General features: G+C 58.9%; 2 protein-coding genes across 2 annotated transcripts; one reads left to right on the top strand and one right to left on the bottom strand.

The window, feature by feature from the left end:
- Positions 1 to 2439: 2439 nt before the first annotated feature.
- On the bottom strand, positions 2440 to 7306 carry SHC2 (SHC adaptor protein 2). Its single transcript, XM_061466689.1, has 12 exons — positions 6745 to 7306; positions 6211 to 6281; positions 5772 to 5832; positions 5469 to 5588; positions 5296 to 5349; positions 5114 to 5165; positions 4845 to 4971; positions 4580 to 4760; positions 4419 to 4485; positions 4152 to 4319; positions 3761 to 4062; positions 2440 to 2904 (listed from the first exon to the last, which is right to left on the bottom strand). Exons 1-12 carry the CDS (start codon positions 7222 to 7224, stop codon positions 2776 to 2778), a joined length of 1812 nt encoding a protein of 603 aa, XP_061322673.1. The 5' UTR covers positions 7225 to 7306; the 3' UTR covers positions 2440 to 2775.
- A 1217-nt stretch (positions 7307 to 8523) lies between these two features.
- LOC133276151 (hippocampus abundant transcript 1 protein-like) lies at positions 8524 to 17843 on the top strand. Its single transcript, XM_061466690.1, has 12 exons — positions 8524 to 8751; positions 10290 to 10385; positions 11264 to 11326; positions 12507 to 12634; positions 12983 to 13097; positions 13719 to 13937; positions 14606 to 14719; positions 15475 to 15546; positions 15790 to 15902; positions 16022 to 16119; positions 16522 to 16688; positions 16772 to 17843. Exons 1-12 carry the CDS (start codon positions 8668 to 8670, stop codon positions 16979 to 16981), a joined length of 1479 nt encoding a protein of 492 aa, XP_061322674.1. The 5' UTR covers positions 8524 to 8667; the 3' UTR covers positions 16982 to 17843.
- The last annotated feature ends 169 nt before the right edge of the window (positions 17844 to 18012 follow it).

The raw sequence follows: 18012 nt of genomic DNA, 5'->3' as shown, positions 1-18012 counted from the left end.
TGGCAGTGCCTCATCCCTGGAGGTATTCAACTATCAATGGAAAATTACACATTCATTACTGGCCTTTATTGAGGGGCTTATTTTCCTCATTGACTCAGCCAGCACCGGTCCAGCATCCTGGAAAACACCATCCCAACGACGGGAAAGAGGGAAGCCACTGGTCTGAGGTGGGTGGGAATGGACACACTGAGAGCCTCCTGCCCACCAGCACCCATGGGTGCCCAGCCATGGAGATAGCTTGGGACACGTCCGAGCAGCGCCGGGGCAGCCTTCTCCTGCCTCCACTGGTGCCAAGCAAGCACCGTCCCTATGTGCTGGATCTCCCTGCACTGGTCACCATGGTCCTGACTAGTGACAACGCATCTCGGGCTGCTCAATGCCAGCCTGGTCATGGCAGGAGCCATGGAGGCTGGAGGCAGCAGGAGCAGGGAGACGTTGGGTACGGGCAGGAGATGCTGTGCAGGACCAGCACCCCTGGGAGCCGAGGTGGGGTGTGTGATCCATGTGCTGAAGGGTGACAGTGATGCAGAGAGGCAGAGACAAGTGTGAGCGGCCAGGATGAGCAGGCTGCCAGCACCGATGTGGGATTAACCAGGAGCCGGTGGGGATGGAGACAGCGTCCCAGCCCCTTTGAGCCCCTGGATGCAGGAGCCCCATCCCAGCAGGAAGAACCCAGGCACCTTCCTCATTTCCAGGTTTAATTAGAAACGTATTCCAAAGCGCGAGCCCCAGACAACGCGGGGCAAGGGCTGCGAATGCCATAAAAACCTGCCCAAGCGCCAGGAGAAGCAGGGATGTCCCAGGGGCCTTGGGACACGTCTCCAGCCTTGGAGAGCCAGAGCCGAAGCCCTGCACCTTCCCCACAGCAGCTTCATCCCAGCCCCAGCCTGAGGAGGGATGCGGGAGCTCGGAGCCACCAGGAACCCTCATGGCAGCTGCTCCTGGGGAGAATCCAGCTGGAAATGTGGGACCAAGAGGGATACCCAGCCCCATGAGCAGGGACAGGGCAGGGGCTGCAGCTGGCACTGATGGGGGATAGGGGCACCCCCCAATGTCCTGGCAGAGAGGGGGAACCGAGGCAGGGAGCTGGGTCCTGAGCAGCAGCGCTGGGCGAGAGGCACGGCTTGGTGGGCAAGGGTGCTCCTCACATACCTGTGCACGCACATGGATACACACACGTGGGTACACACACGTGGATACACACACATGGGTACACACATGTGGATACACACACATGGATACACACACATGGGTACACACACGTGGATACACACACATGGGTACACACATATGGATACACACACATGGGTACACACACATGGGTACACACACACACGGGTACACACACATGGATACACACACATGGATACACACACATGGATACACACACACGGGTACACACGCACACATGGACACACACATACACGGATACACACACATGAGTACACACACATGGGTACACACACACATGGGTACACACACACGGATACACACACACGGATACACACACATGGATACACACACATGGATACACGCACACAGATACACACGCACACGGATAAACACGCACATGGATACACGCACATGGATACACACACATGGGTACACACACACACGGATACACACACACATGGATACACACACATGGATACACACACATGGATACACGCACACAGATACACACGCACACGGATAAACACGCACATGGATACACGCACATGGATACACACACATGGGTACACACACACACGGATACACACACACATGAATACACACACACATGTATACACACACACGGATACACGCACATGGATACACACACATGAGTACACACACGTGGATACACACACATGGGTACACACACATGGGTACACACACACACATGGGTACACACACATGGATACACACACACAGATACACACACATGGATACACACACACACGGATACACACACACAGATACACACACACAGATACACACACATGGATACACACACACACGGATACACACACACAGATACACACACATGGATACACACACACACGGATACACACACACAGATACACACACATGGATACACACACAGATACACACACATGGATACACACACACGGATACACACACACACACACACAGATACACACACACACATGCATACACACACACGCGGATACACACACATTAATACACACACACACGCACACACACGGATACACACACACACACACACACGCACACACACGGATACACACACACACACACACACACACACACGCGGATACACACACATTAATACACACACACACACACACGGATACACACACACGCACACACGCACACACACGCACACACACCACACACACACACACACGCGGATACACACACATTAATACACACACACACACACACACACACACACGCACACACACGGATACACACACACACACACGCACACGCTAATCCTGCTCACCCCATCCCACCCTGGGGATGAGGCTCCTGGCACCATCCCCAACCCCGTTTGCCCCATGACAGTCCAGAGACCAATTCCTTGTGTCGGGATGGAGCCGGCGCCGGGGCTGGCGGTGCCGCAGCGGCTCCCAGCTGGGAACAATGCCCCATGCGGACCACGGAGAGGGGAACGGGGACCCTGACCCCAGGGTGCGGGCCCGGGCACAACCAGAGGAGGGGAGCACAGGGGTGGGCCCTGCCTTTACCCCAGGGCTGGGGTGAGTCCGGTGCCAGGGCCGCGGGTCGGGAGCTCACGTACCCCCGGGGTCACTGCTTCCTCTGCACGACCTGGCGGAGGTGCAGCTCGCTCTCGGCGGCCACGATGGGCTGCTCGTTCTGCCGGTGGTGGCTGATGAGGTGGCTGATGCTCTCAAACAGCACGTCCTTGGTCCTCACCTGCGGGTTTGGGGGGCTGCGGTGCTCCTGAACCCCGGCAAGCAGGGGCCCCATGCGACCTGCCCACCGCTTGCAGCCTGTGGCCTCCAGCATCCTTCCACCCCTGCCTTTATCCCCATCACCCATCACCCATCCTGCACCCTGCAGCCTCCAGCATCCTTCCACCCCTGCCTTTATCCCCATCACCCACCCTGCACCCTGCAGCCTCCAGCATCCTTCCCACCCTGCCTTTATCCCCATCACCCACCCTACACCCTGCAGCCTCCAGCATCCTTCCACCCCTGCCTTTATCCCCATCACCCATCACCCACCCTGCAGCCTCCAGCATCCTTCCACCCCTGCCTTTATCCCCATCACCCATCACCCACCCTGCAGCCTCCAGCATCCTTCCACCCCTGCCTTTATCCCCATCACCCATCCTGCACCCTGCACCCTGTGGCCTCCAGCATCCTTCTCACCCTGCCCTTATCCCCATCACCCACCCTGCACCCTGCGGCCTCCAGCATCCTTCCCACCCTGCCCTTATCCCCATCACCCACCCTGCACCCTGCACCCTGCAGCCTCCAGCATCCTTCCACCCCTGCCTTTATACCCATCACCCATCACCCACCCTGCAGCCTCCAGCATCCTTCCCACCCTGCCTTTATCCCCATCACCCATCACCCACCCTGCAGCCTCCAGCATCCTTCCCACCCTGCCTTTATCCCCATCACCCATCCTGCACCCTGTGGCCTCCAGCATCCTTCCACCCCTGCCTTTAACCCCATCACCCACCCTGCACCCTGCAGCCTCCAGCCTCCAGCATCCTTCCCACCCTGCCTTTATCCCCATCACCCATCCTGCCCCCTGCCCTTACCACTCCCTCGGGATCCACCAGCAGCAGATGCTTGGGCTGCCCGCTGTGCATGCCGGTCAGCACATACTGCCCCGGGTTGGTGAGGCTGTCCCGCACCAGGAAGTCCCCGTCCATCTGCAGGAGCCTCTCCGCATCCCTCCGGCTCATCTTCCCGTGGTACCACGGCTCCCGCCTGAGCTGCTCCTCAGTGGGGGCAATGGGAGCCTTCCGCGTCGGGGGGCTCGGCCACTGGTCCTCGATGGGGGGGCTGCTGCTGCCCCCCACAATGCACTCGTGGAGCTTGAGGGCATCCTCGAATGGCCCTGTAGGACCGAGGTGAGGGGATGTCACCCCTCAGGGCATGAACCTGGGGCCATGCAATGGGCACTCCCCCCCCGGCGTGGTGGCTTACTCATATCAAAGAGGTCCTTCTTGGGGCTCTCCTCCGGCACCCCCCGAGCCGCCGCTGCCTCTGGCTCCCAGGCATCCAGGCTCTGTGTGTTCACGTACATGTGCTCCTCGTAGTCCCGTGGTCCCAAGGGGTGGCCATCAGCCTGCAGGTACCCATCCCCGGGCTGGCCTGTGAGGAGGGGGCATCACCACCAGCCCAGGCAGGGCAGAGCCATAGGGACCCCCCCCACTGAGCAGGTGTCCGTCATCCCCCCCCAGCGGTACCCACCCTGGCTCTCCAGCTCCCATGGTGGCCCTGGCTGGCTGCTCTGGTCTCTCCTGGCTGCAAACCCGGCCTGGGGAGAGGAGGCAGTGAGGATGCTATGGGGGGGACCTGTGCTGGGGACCCCCATAGCAGCGACCCCCGGGGGGGGGGGGGGGGAGGCTCACCTGGCTGGAGAGGATGGAGCCGGAGGGTTGAGTGCGGATGTGGCCCAAGCTGGGGCCGTGCCGGAGCCGGGAGTCGATCAGCCCGCCCGGGGGCGGCTCCTTGCCGGGGATGCTGTTGTAATAATCGTGTTCGGCCGCATCTTCATCCTCCCCCCAGACCGAATCCTCGGCACCCAGCGCCCTGCAGCAGGGATGGGTGAGCCGGGGACACCCTGAGGGGCTCAGCAGCAGGGCTACACCCCCCCCCGCCCCCCCAACTCCTTACCTGTCCGGGGGCACCACCACCTTGGGGGGGCTGTGCAGGTACTGCTTGAAGCGCAGCTCGAAGGCCTGCCCCACCGTGCTGATGACGCTCTGCGCCAGCCCCTCGCAGCACTCCAGGATGTGGCAGGCTGTGGACAGATGGCTCAGATGTGTCCCCCTGCTCCCATCACCCCTCTGGGAGATGCCCCTTGTGCCCCCACACACGGAATCCCCCCCCATCCTCCAGCCTTCATCCCCTCCTCATCCATAGAGTCCCCAGACCAGCGTCACCTCTCTGATTGATGGGGTCCTTGGCGACGTAGGCGACATAGTCCGTGGTGTCCTGAGGGCACAAGGGGAGCTCAGGGGAGCTGGAGCAGGGCTGGGGGCTCTGGTGCAAGGGGAAGGGCCCCAGCCCCATGTCCTGCCACAAGACTGGGAGCCCCTTTCAGGACCACAGTACAGGGTCTCACCGTGTCCCCACCGGAGGCGAAGGAGATGGATTGCATGTGGTGGTTGGCGATGATCTATGGGGAGAACATGGCCCATGGCTGGGGTTAGAATGGGGGCCACCAGCTCTCCGGTCTGCAGCAGGAGGCAGAGGGCTGGGAGGTGGCAGTGCCACAGCCCTGGGGCCGGCTCTGACCTGGCGTGTGGTGGGGATCATGAGGTTCAGCCCATCAACAGAGATGTTGACAGCGATGCTCATGCCAGCAAAGCGCAGGTTGCTCTTGCCCAGGATGGAGACAAGGGCTTTGTTGGGAGCCTGACAGGGGGAGAGGACCATGGGGGGTGTGATGCAGCCCATTGGGTCCAGGCTTCCTGGGCTGCAGGAGGCAAAGGGGGTGCCCCAAGAGACCCCAGGCTCTGCCCCATGAACCAGGCAGCCACCTCCAGCACCCTGCCCCAGGAAGGAGCACAGGGACGGTCAGACCGGGTGGAAACTCACCTTCTTCTTCCAGATGCCCTTCACGCCGGGCACTGCTTCATACAGTCTATTGATGGCTTCCCTGTAAGCCATAGCCCCGGGCCCAGTTATTAATCCAGAACACCACCACCACCCCACCCCCCCCCCCCAGCCCCTTCCTGGCTGCCCCATGGCATCAGCCCCACAGCCCCGGGCACCGCAACCTCCCCGCAGCGCTGCCCCACGTCACGGCCGCGGTACGTAATCCCGGCCAGGGCCACCTCCCTTCTCCTCTTTCCACCCATTGATCCGCAGCAGTGCCCTTCGTCATCACCCTGTGTGCAGGGTGGATCCATGGGGCAGGGCTCCCCATCCGGACCCTCGGCCCTGTATGTCTCCCTTGCCGTGTCACAGGGCCCCCTGGGTGGGGTGGGGGGGAGTGGTGGTGGTTTTGGGGTGCAGGATGAGCTCGGGGCCGTACCTGGTGACCTGCGTGCGGGTGTTGAAGTCGAGGGACCTCATGGAGCGCAGCACCTCGATGCACCCCATGTACTACGGGGTGGGGGGACACGGTCAGAGCGGCCTCCTCCAGCCACCGCCGCCAGCACAGGGCAGGTGAGGAAGAGGAAGGGAGAGGAAGAGCTGAGTGTCAGCGGGAAGGGCCCCTCTCCAAGCCAGCTCCAGGGATCACCCAGCACCCTTTTGTCCGCCACCCCAAACGATCCCATTGCACGCCCAGAATCCACACTGAGACCCGACAAACTCATCTCGGCGCTACGGCTCATGATGCCCTTGGAGGGGTTGAATCCTGCTGGGTCCGAGGCTACCTCGTGGCTCTGAACCCCCCTGGTCCCATCCCACCCGCACCCGGTGTGGTGAGGCCGTCCCCGCCAGGATGATCCAGACACCACTGAGCAGGCAGCGGGGACATAAACCGGGGATGGATGCCCGGGGACCCCTCCGCATCCCCTTGGCCGCGGTCACGGCACCGGGCTCGGGCTCCGGTGGGACTTACCCGGACGATGTAGGAGACGCCGGGCCCCAGCACCCGCTCGTCGGGGTGCAGCCAGCCCTGCGCCGGTTTGCGGATGAAGCTGCCCTTGCGGCTCCACTCCTCCGCGCCCGGCCGGGTCCCCGCCGCCGCCGCCGCCCGCCCCGCCGCCCCCCGTGCCCGCCCGCCCGCCGGTAGCGCGCACGGCGCGGCGGGGCACAGCGGCTCGCAGGCGGCCAACACGGCGGCCAGAGCCGAGGGGGGGCCCGCCCGGGCCGGCGCTGACAGGTCCCGGCCGCCACCGGTACCGGCGGAGGGGCTGCGACCGAGAAAGCCGCCGGGACCGGGGAACTTCCACTGCGGCATCCGCGGCAGCAGCGCGCAGAAGGTGGTACCGGGCTCGGGCTCCTCGCCCGCCGCGGGGCTCGGCCCGGGGACCGGCGACGGCATAGGGGCGGTCAGCGGCTCGTCGCGGAAGCGGTCATACTTGGGCTCCGGGAGCATGCCCGGGGCCGCTCCGCTCCGCCGCTGCCGTTCCGCCGCCGCCGCCGCGCCGGCTCCCGCCCCCCGCCCGCTCCCCCGGGGCCGCGCCGCGCTGATGTCATGGTGCGAGGGCTCCGCCGCCGCCCCGGCCCCCCCCCGGCCGCCCCAGCATCCTCCATCCTGCGCCCTCCCGGCCCCCGCCGCCCCACCCCGGCTCCCTCCGGCGGCCCCGGCCCCGCTGCTCCCCCCAAGGCACCCAGAAGGGGGCTGCGGAGGCCCGGGAAGGGCAGGCGCGGTCCCGGTGCTCAGGGACAGCTCGGGGACGAGGCCGGCCGGAGCCTTCCCCGCCCCTCAGCTGGCACCGGCATCACCGGAGCCTCCCAAGGGGCCGCCTTTGTCTCGTCGTCGCCTCGGTGCCTCTCGGGGCAGCGGCCGGTGGGTGCCCCGAGTGCGATTGGTAACTCGGGGCAAGGAGCCGCTTCTCCGCTCCCCCGGTTCGGTTCTCAACCTGTCGCAGAGCACCGGAACGGGCCCTGGCTCCACCGACCCCACGGGGGGAAGGGGGGGGGGGCGTCTCTGATGGGGCTCCCGGTGCGGGCGGGTTCGGGTGCCCGTTCCCGGGGGGCGACTCTAGGGAAGGCTCCGGGTCCCTCGCCCGCTGCCCGGGGACCGTTCGCAGGCGATCGCGGGACCCGGTTCACGCCAGCTCCGCTCTCCGATCCCGGACTCGGGGTCACTCCGCAGCTTTGGGGGGGGGGGGAACGGGACACACAATAACGGGAGGGGAACGCGGGCGGGGCCGCTCCACCACCGCAGCGTCCTGAGGGACCGAGCTCCGGCTGTGCCCCGCCACCTCTCGGTGGCCCAGGAAACGGACCGGTTGCAGCTGCCTCCAGCCGGGACACCGGGAGCACGGAGCGAGTTAAACCGAGACGAGCCGGTAGCGACGGGGCCCTGGGTCTGCACAGCGATAAGGAACCCCCGTCCCCTCCGCCCCGGGCCCCTGCGGCACCCGCGGGAGGCGCCGCTACCGGTGCCACCGGCCCCCGGAGGGGAGGTACCGGGAGGACCGGCGTATCCCACCATGCCCCGCGCCCCGCCGAGGCGGCTGTAAGCCCCGCCCACCGCATCCCTCCTCCTCCTCCCAGCCAATCAACGACGCGTTCGGCCGACGGGGAAGGGACGGGGCAGCCAATGGGATGTGAAGGTGCGTCCCGCCGGAAGGGCCCGTCAGCGCCGTCGCCTGGGTGACGGGAGCGGGGCCTGTGGGCGGGGAGGTCCTAGCGCCGCCGCCGCCGCCGCCGCCGCCCTCCTCCTCCTCCCTCCTCCTTCTCTCCCCGGGCCCGGCGCTCCCCCGCCCGGTGCGGGTCTGTGCCCGGGCCCGGTGCTCGGCGCGGCGCTGCCCGCCGCAGGGACGATGGGGCAGCCGCGGAGGCCGGCGAACGGCAGCGGCCCGGCGGCGCCATGACCGGCGAGAAGAAGAAGAAGAAGCGGCTCAACCGCAGCGTGCTGCTGGCCAAGAAGATCGTCATCCGCGACGGGGCCGGCGTGAGCGCGGCGGGGAAGCGGAGCCGGGGCGCGGGGTGGGGTGGGGGGGGTGCTGGGCGGAGGTGCGTGGGCCCCCCTCGGGCCTGCCCCGGGAGCCGCGGAGGTGTGCGCGGCTCGGGCCTCGCTCGGGCCCGGGGTTGTTTTGCTCCGGGCAGACCTCTGGCTCGCTGCCGTTTCACCGGGCGCGGGTGCTCGCTGGTCCCGTCGCCGTCTCTGGCGTGTACCGTGTGCTTTGGAGGTGCCAGGCCGCGGGGGTGAGGGCCCCTGGGGAGCAGTCACCTCCATCGAGCGGAGGCCGGTGCTGCGGGAGAGGAGCAGCGGTTACCGTGAGGGTGCTGAGGCGCTGGCACAGGGTGCCCAGAGAAGCTGTGGCTGCCCCATCCCTGGCAGTGTTCAAGGGCAGGTTGGACACAGGGGCTTGGAGCAAGCTGCTCTATGGAAGGGGTCCCTGCCCGTGGCAGGGGTTGGAGCTGGAGGAGCTTTAAGGTCCCAAACCATTGCATGAGCAGTGCTACAGGGACGAGCATCTTGTGCCTGTACAGAGACAGCTTTGGAGTGGGTGCACCTGAACTTAAGGTGTCTACAAGCATTTCCCCCTTGTTGTGCTCTTGAGAAGGAGCCTTTGGCCTGCCCTGCTGTCTCTTTGGGTCTTTTTACTGGTGTTTTATGGAGCAGCTCTAGTGGTGAGAGGAGATGTGCTGTATGGGTGGAGGACTAACCCAGTGAGGTGGTTGATAAGTGGAAGGAGCGATATTAAGCTGCGAGTGCGTCAGAGCTGGACTAAACTCCATCAAGTTCATTTTAGTGCAGTCATGGGAGAAATGTTTAACTGTGGATGAAGAGGGACAAGGAAAGGAGGAGGAGAGGGATGCTCTCTGGAGGAAGGTGGGTAGCGGTAGCTGTACTCATTACAGCCTCCTGCCACCTTCTCCCTCTGCTGCAAAACATTCTCCTTTATATGCAATAAAACTGCATCCCCTCCTCTTGCCTTGATGCTGTTGATGTGGGGTTGAAGCAGCTTTAATAGTCTTTTATTAACATTTGAGCACAAGAACGTCTCTTGCTGCCTCCCCTCATGTTTCGGGGCCTCACGGCTGTGGTGGTCATCTGAAATGCAGTGTGAGCTGCAAAACAAACCTGTTCTGGCTGGGAGGATGGAGCTGGGGAAGAGATTGACTCTCTGGCTGGGAACGCATCACGGTGAATGCTGTGCAGCAGGACACAGACCCAGACGCCTCTCTGGTGCCTGAAATAACTTGTATATCAAGAGCATGGGGTAGAAATGCCAGGCAGCTGTGAGGAGGTTGATACCCAACTCTTAGCCTGAGAGAAAAACACTGGCCAGGTTGGATACAGGGGCTTGGAGCAAGCTGCTCTAGTGGAAGGGGTCCCTGCTTGTGGCAGGGGTTGGAACTGGGTGAGCTTTAAGCTGCCTTCCAACCCAAACCATTCCATGATTTTAATGATGCTTCAGTGTCCAGATCTATCCTGGATTGGGATACGTCTGCTTGCGTTACTCATGGAGCTCTGTTTTGCAGCGACAGGGCATTGGAGAGCCCAGCGTGTACCACGCCGTGGTGGTGATTTTCCTGGAGTTCTTTGCCTGGGGGCTGCTGACCACGCCAATGCTAACGGTGAGTGAGTCTCCTTGGGGATAATCCTGCTTCCCGGGGACAAGAAACCACCCTGGGTAGAGATCTCAACACGGAGCCTTTGGAGCCTGGGGGGTAGAAACCAAGAGGTACTGGTTTGTACCTGGAAAAGCTGGAGCAACAGTGATTGTTTTATGGAGTTGGGCAATGCTTTTCAGGATTATTGTAGCTATACTTGGAGCAAAGCAGGAGTTAGAGGTTTGAAGGCTTATTTAGGGATAAAAGAGGTTTTTGTTGAACTGCCACTGTCGTTCTCTGGGGCATCAAAGCACAGAGACAATTTCCTGGCCGTTCTTTATGATGCCAAGTCATGCTCCTGCTGGAGAGCCAGTGACTCGTCTGGGATCGACTGAGGGGTGATTAATACAGGCAGCAATAAAGTGAAGTGTAGAGAGAGAGCTTTAATAAAGCAACTGAAAATAGCTTGGATGTTTAAGCCTTTAGTTAAGGAGCTGGGAACTCCTGGTGGGGCATCTCTCAGCTTTTTCACTTCAGTTTCTGATGGTCAGTTGCCAGCACACCTTGAAGTGTAGTTGCCAGGTGTATTTTTTACCTGATCTCTGATTTCTAGGTAAATATGCAAAGGGAGTCTTTGGTTATCACGGAATGCTTTGGGGTGGAAGGGCCGTTAAAGCTCTTCCAGCTCCAGCCCCTGCCATTGGGACCCCTTCCACTGGAGCAGCTTGCTCCAAGCCCCTGTGTCCAGCCTGGCCTTGAGCACTGCCAGGGATGGGGCAGCCACAGCTTCTCTGGGCACCCTATACCAGTGTCCCACCACCCTCACAGGGAAGAGCTATTCCAGGCTTCTCCCTGCTTTGCACAAGCTGCTAGCTCTGTGGCTTTGGTTTTGTTTTCTCTAGGTGTTACACCAGACTTTCCCTCAGCATACATTCTTGATGAACGGCCTGATTCATGGAGTCAAGGTAAGGAATATGCCTTCCAGGCTTCCTTCTGAACCTGTGATCAGGGCAAGAAGTAGCAAGCTGTGATAGTCCATGTGGCCTTGCTGATGTCAGCCAGTGTTTGACAGATAATAGAAGCACAGAACACCTGGTTGGAAGGGACCTCACGGATCATCTGGCTCAACCTTTCTAGGCAAAGCATGACCTAGACTAAATGCATGCTCATAGAATCATAATTTAGGTTGGAAAAGACCTTAAGATCATCTAATTCCAGCCCCCTGCCAGTTTGGGGTGCTAATGGCAAATCAAAAGCAAAATGAAGGGTCAATGAAGTGTGGTCCTTGGGTATTTGGTGCAATTGATTTTACTGAGCAGCATTAAGAACCTGCTGCTTGCCAGCCTGGGTTTGGGGCTATGAGAGCTGTGTGTCTCAGCTGCAGATACTGCAGTCAGCATGAGATCAGCCCTGGATCCATGTTCTGGAGTGTAACAACATGAAAAACCAATGACACCTGGACTTAGCAGAAGTAGGAGTTGGAACTTAGCTGCGTCAGTGGGCTCACCCTGACAGAAGGTGGGGAGTGTGCCATGGCATGGGTTTGGACTAGACCAGCATTCCCAGAGCAGAATTGGAGGCAACTCTAATGACCAAGCAGCTGGGAATGTGGCAAACCAGCCTCTTAGACCCTGGCTCTGGCAAGAGGATCTCGGGGAGGTTTGCTTCCATGAGGCCTCAGCACTTCCACACACACACGAAGGCTCTTCCCTGCCTGTCTCCAGTTGGAAAGGCATGGAACAGTTCTCTTTGTGCTTAATGGCCTTGGCACCTCGTCAGGTCTGTCATGTCTCCATCTAAAAGAGAAAGCTTTCCCTGGAACTGCAGCAGATGTTCATGGCATGGAGCTGTGCCAACATCCTTTTAGGTACTGGTGAGCAGCTCCTCGTGCCTGGGGGTGACCACAGCCGCAGGCAGAGCAGCAGCACAGAATGGGAGGGTTTAGCAGCACTGAGCTGCTTGAGGGTAGGTTTTGATCCCTAAAAGGATGTGAGCAGTTTAACAAAGGGTTCTGTGATCGCCTGCTTGTAGGGAATAGGGCTGGATTGTCTCCTCACCCTGTTAGCTTAGCGGTGTCAGAAGCTCTTGCTGTGGACACTCAGAATTTGACTGAGGGATTTCTCTCTGTCACCCTGTCTGTCTTAGGGTCTGCTTTCTTTTCTAAGTGCCCCACTGATTGGTGCTCTCTCTGATGTCTGGGGCAGGAAATCCTTCCTCCTCCTCACTGTCTTCTTCACCTGTGCTCCAATTCCCCTTATGAAGATCAGTCCGTGGTGAGTGTATTCCTGTTGTGACCAAGGGGTTCTGAGGAGAGGAACAAGCACGAGACAGAACAATGGGGGATTTGTGGGTGTAGCATTTGAAGGTGATGGAATTGTCCATCCAGTGGGGAATGATGCTCAGCCTAGAGACTCATTCACTTGCCTGGTTCTACCAGAGGATTCAGTGTTAGGAAGAAGGAGCCTTTCCTGATGCTCATTCTCCTGACGGGTCCATTGTCACTACTCTTGGGCCACCAGACTGCAGCTCAGTGTTTCTGGTGCAGTGAAATAGGAGGGCCTGCAGGAGCTGTGCACCGGGGTGAGGTTGCTCCCTAACTCTTGTGGCACGGCCTCTTTCAGGTGGTATTTTGCTGTCATTTCCATGTCTGGAGTCTTTGCTGTCACCTTCTCTGTGATTTTTGCCTACGTTGCTGATATCACCCAGGAGCATGAACGCAGCACGGCATATGGCTTGGTAAGGAGCTGCACAACTGCCTTGTCTCTTGGAAGCAATACTTGGGCCTTTGCAGGTAGGAGAGATACAAAACGAGGGTGGGAGATTGATTGGCAAGCCTGAGGACAGTATCAGTAAGCAGATGATATGTGCTTCACTATAACACAGTTTCCCTATTGCTCTGTGTGTGATTTAGCACTGAGGGAGAGGGCTTAAAATCACAGAATCAGCTTGGTTGGCAAAGACCTTTAAGCTCAAGTCCAACCATTCCCCAGCACTGCCAAGGCCACCACTAACCCATGGCACTGAGGGCCCCATCTATATGGATTGTGAACACTTGTTTGCTTGTCTCTCTGTGGTGTGAATACTGGCTGTATTCTGTATTGTTGCTGAGCCTTTAAACCAGCTTGGTCAGGAGCTTCTCCAAGCCAGGCTGGGACTGTGCCCCTTCTATAGGGTTCCTGAATTATTAGGACAGCTTTCATTTCCCTTTGTTAGATTGCACCCAGAGAACACGTCACCTTTCTGTCTTTTACATGGATTCTCTCCATCAAAGGTGGCAAAACTCCTGCCCTGGGCTTACACAAGAGGGGCAAACAGGCTCTGGAAAGGAGAAGCTGGATTCCTGTTCTCTGCTTCCAGGTGTCAGCCACGTTTGCTGCCAGTCTGGTCACGAGCCCAGCCATCGGGGCGTACCTCTCCCAGGCCTATGGTGACACGTTGGTGGTCGTGCTGGCTTCAGGTGTGGCATTGCTGGATATCGCCTTCATCCTGCTGGCAGTGCCGGAGTCGCTGCCGGAGGAGATGCGCCCGGTCTCCTGGGGAGCTCCAATCTCTTGGGAACAAGCAGACCCCTTCGCTGTAAGTCATCTTGCTGCTGCTTTTCCACATTAGTCCTTCTCTTTGCTTTAGTTCTGCTAATCTCTCCCAAAAGGAAGAGGCATTCCACAAAAGGGGGAGGATGTGAGGCTCAGATTAACCTTGTTGAAGGTACCGTCTCCAGGTTGCACATCCGTAAAGCTGTCCAGCACCTTCCAACCCTTTTCCTGGAGCTACAAACCATGGAAAAGCAGCTCCAGGTGTCCCGAAGCAAGAGCATCTCTCAGTGGAAACGTACCTCAGTTGTCTGAATATGAGTTCCATTATCCAGCACTAGTACTGCATCAGAAGTCCTTTGTGTTCTATCTTCTCAGGAGCTTTGCTAAGGATGAGGAGCTTTGCAGTGCACCTTTGCTGGCTGAGGAAAAGGCAGTTCTGATCCAAAGCACTTGGCTAAATCTAGGAAACTCAAAGGTCAAGGTCCTCAGTGTAGGGTGCGAGCTGGTGCCGTTGTACATCAGTCCATCAGGCTGACGTGTTGTGGCAGTGTTGGCATCTGCCTCCAGGATGCTGCTTTGGTTTCACTTCTCGGCCGTAAGCTGGTGACTCAAGCACTTGGTTTCGCTGTCTCTGGACCTGGAGAATAGTTCAGGATGTTTACTCTCTTTTTCCTTTTAATTGATGTCATTTACCACTCCTCTTCCCTACAGTCCTTGCGGAAAGTGGGTCAGGATTCTACAGTGCTGCTCATCTGTATCACTGTCTTTCTCTCCTACCTTCCCGAAGCCGGCCAGTATTCCAGCTTTTTCCTCTACCTGCGACAGGTCAGTCTCTTGCCATGATGTGAGGCTCTGAATGCAGGAGATCCCAACATGTGCCCAGGCAGCCAGGAAGCCCCCAGCATCCTAGCCTGGATCAGCACCAGTGCGGCAGCAGAGCCAAGGCAGGGATTGTGCCCCTGTGCTGGGCACTGGTGAGGCTGCATCTTGAATCCTGTGCTCAGCTCTGGGCCCTTCACTCCAAGAGAGACATTGAGGTGCTGGAGCAAGGCCAGAGAAGGGCACCAGAGCTGGTGCAGGGCCTGGAGCCCAAGTGTGATGGGGAATGGCTGAGGGACCTGGGGAGTTCAGTCTGGAGAAAGCTCAGGGGGGACCTGATGGCTCCCTACAAGTGCCTGCCAGGAGGCTGGAGCCAGGAGGGGCTGGGCTCTGCTCCCAAGGAACAAGGGATGGGACAAGAGGAAACGGCCTCAAGCTGCACCAGGGCAGGTTTAGATGGAGCTGAGGAACAATTCCTGCCCCAGAGGGTGCTCAGGCATTGGAACAGGCTGCCCAGGGCAGGGCTGCAGGCACCGTCCCTGCAAGTGTTCACACAGCGTGGGGACGAGGCCTCAGTGCCATGCAGGGGAAAATCTTCCAGGTGATCCCTGTGGCAGCAAGAGGGTGGAGGAAGGGATGGTTCATTGATGCTCAGGTACCTGCTAAGCAGCGTCAGCAAACACTGGTGACACTGGTGGGCTGGCTTTTCCCATAGAGCCCAGATCTCTTGCCTAAACAGTCCCTCTGTGATGTTCTCACAGGTCATTGGGTTTTCCTCAGAGACAGTGGCAGCCTTCATTGGGGTTGTTGGAATTCTCTCCATCCTGGCTCAGGTGAGCACCAGTTTCTCTCTTGGCTCTTGCAGTCTGGTTATAGGAATGTCCAAAATTGCTGACAAGTGGAAGTCCCTTTGGCTGGGCTGTGCCATGGGATGTGCTGGGCTCTGACATGGTGTTACTGGAGTGGAGGAGTCGGTGTCACAGCAGCACGTGTTCCCTCAGATTCCCATCCTCTTGCCTTCCTGTGCTCGCATCCTTCTTTGCACTTCCTGTTAAAGCACCTGTTTTCCTTTCCAGACAGTGGTGTTGGGAATTCTCATGCGTTCCATAGGAAATAAGAACACCATCCTGTTGGGACTAGGCTTCCAGATCCTCCAGCTTGCCTGGTACGGCTTCGGATCGCAGCCTTGGTAAGAATTGGCTCCTGTTTGTCTCGTGGCTCTGTGGCAGCTCCCTGTGCCCTGTCTGGAGGGTGATGCCATGCTGCTGTCTCACATCCTGCCTCCTCACCACTGCCTCTGTCCCCCAGGATGATGTGGGCTGCAGGAGCCGTGGCTGCCATGTCCAGCATCACCTTCCCAGCCATCAGCGCCATGGTGTCTCGGAACGCAGACCCTGACCAACAAGGTGAGTTCATCCCAGCAGGAGCCTGCACCGACTGTGGTGGAGTTGGTGGAGGGATGGACAGGAGCCTGTATTAGCTGTGGAGTGCCTTGTTCTGAGTTGTGTTGATGCTTTGGGAGGGAATGTTCTTTGAGGTAGACAAGGAGCCTGCTGCTTAAGCTTCATGGCTCAGCCCTGAGGCCTCAGGCTTGGCTGCTTTCAATTCCAGTGCTTGATGGACCCAAGCATGTTTTATTCTCCAGCCAAACACTGGATGAGCAAAGCTCATCACCCGCTCACCGCTTCCTCTGTGGGGTCCGTGTCCATCCAGAGCTGGATGTTTGAGCCTTGTCTTTAGATACGGAAGCATCCTCGAGTAGCACAAGCAGCTGCAGGAAGATCTTCCTCTCCCTGCTCTGTCCCCAGGTGTGGTGCAGGGGATGATCACTGGGATTCGGGGTCTGTGTAATGGCCTGGGGCCGGCGCTCTATGGCTTCGTCTTCTATCTCTTCCACGTGGAGCTGAATGAAATGGCTGAGGTGGAAACTCTGGGTAAGGCCTCCAAACCCAACATGGCCAACCCTACGGATGAGGTAACTGTTCAGCTTTGTCTTTCCTTTTCGGCTGCTTTTCCCTTGCGCTTGAGCATTAACCCTTCCTCTGTTTCTTCCTACAGAGCAGCATCATCCCAGGGCCTCCCTTCCTGTTTGGGGCTTGTTCTGTCCTGCTGTCGCTCCTGGTGGCCTTGTTCATTCCAGAACACAACCTTGCACTGAGATCAGGCAGCCACAAGAAGCACAGTAATGGAGCTCAGTCCCACACCCACAGCCCTCAGGCTGGTGGGTCGGATGGCAAAGAGCCCCTGCTCGAGGACAGCAGCGTATGAGGCCAGGAGAGAAGGACCTGGCTCACATCTGGACCCCAGGCCAAGGATGGACTCAGCCAGTGGGAGTTCAGGGAGAGAAAGACAGGGTGGGGGGGGAGAGAAGAAGCGAGGTGAGACTGTGCCACTAACAGCTAATGGGAAGGGATGAGGTTTTCCTTTCCAGCCAAATACACCCTCAGCTGGTGCAGAACCGGAGTTGTATCATCTGGTGCTGATAGGAAGGGGAGATACTGAACTGCTCCATGGGAAGGGATAGTTCCTGAAGGCAAAGCATGTACTTGGGCATTGAACTTCAAGGTGTGCCCTGCCAAATCCTCAACTTGCCAAGGAAAACTGAAGGAGCAAGCATTGGCTTTGTTCTGGTGTGAACAGAAGCAGCTGGTATAAACCAAGGCATCAGCTCCATGCCCCATCCCCTGGTGGAACCAGTCCCATCACAGCTCACCTGGGGGCAGCAGCAACCAGGGCCATGCACCAGGGTGAAGAGCAGATGGTGTGGTCAGGCCTGAGCTGCCCCTCGCTGCTTGGAGCCTGTGAATTCACCCTTGTTGGCCCGGGTGAAACTTAGATTCCCCCCCCCCAAATCTACTGACTTAATGTTCTGATGAAGAGAAGTTGCACAGAGGTGAATGGGAGAGGGAAGGACAACCCTGTGAGTGCTGGGTGCTGAGGAGGTCCATGATGGTTGTGTTCCTCTTTGGCTTTTTCCTGTTACCCTGTCTTGGTAGGAGGATTCTTCAGAGCTGGTTTCTCAGGCACTCTTAAGGGGTGATCAGAAAATAGCCTCTCTGAGGGGCTGGAGAAGCAACTCAACCCCATGAAGCACTTGCTAAATCTTTGAGGGAAAGGCCAAAGAAGGAGCTGTTCACGTGGGGTTTTCCCCTCAGGCTCTTGCCATCCAATATTAAACCCAAATACCAACTGCAGCTCTTGTTCTTTCTCAGTCCAGAAGCTCCTGATGGTGATGGTTTGCAGTTGATTTGAACTTGGAGGCTGGGATTCCATGGAGTGTTTTTGAGCCTGCCATGAAG

The sequence above is a fragment of the Pezoporus flaviventris genome, unplaced genomic scaffold (genome assembly GCF_033815535.1).
Source record: "Pezoporus flaviventris isolate CSIRO_AGI_PZ_B2104156 unplaced genomic scaffold, CSIRO_AGI_Pfla_v1 ptg000043l, whole genome shotgun sequence".
Classification (NCBI taxonomy): domain Eukaryota; kingdom Metazoa; phylum Chordata; class Aves; order Psittaciformes; family Psittacidae; genus Pezoporus; species Pezoporus flaviventris.
The sequence above is the reverse complement of the archived record's forward strand: the minus strand, read 5'-3'. Positions and strand labels throughout refer to the sequence as shown.

Bases quoted from the DNA above. Each gene is read 5' to 3' on its own strand.
- SHC2 (XM_061466689.1), bottom strand. From the start codon at position 7,224: ATGCTCCCGGAGCCCAAGTATGACCGCTTCCGCGACGAGCCGCTGACC. The intron at 5,166-5,295 runs GTGAGACCCTGT...TTGTGCCCTCAG, and splicing joins TCGCCTCCGGTGGGGACACG to GACACCACGGACTATGTCGC. The intron at 2,905-3,760 runs GTAAGGGCAGGG...CCAAACCCGCAG, and splicing joins TGGTGGATCCCGAGGGAGTG to GTGAGGACCAAGGACGTGCT.
- LOC133276151 (XM_061466690.1), top strand. From the start codon at position 8,668: ATGACCGGCGAGAAGAAGAAGAAGAAGCGGCTCAACCGCAGCGTGCTG. The intron at 10,386-11,263 runs GTGAGTGAGTCT...TGTTTTCTCTAG, and splicing joins TGACCACGCCAATGCTAACG to GTGTTACACCAGACTTTCCC. The intron at 13,938-14,605 runs GTAAGTCATCTT...TCTTCCCTACAG, and splicing joins AACAAGCAGACCCCTTCGCT to TCCTTGCGGAAAGTGGGTCA.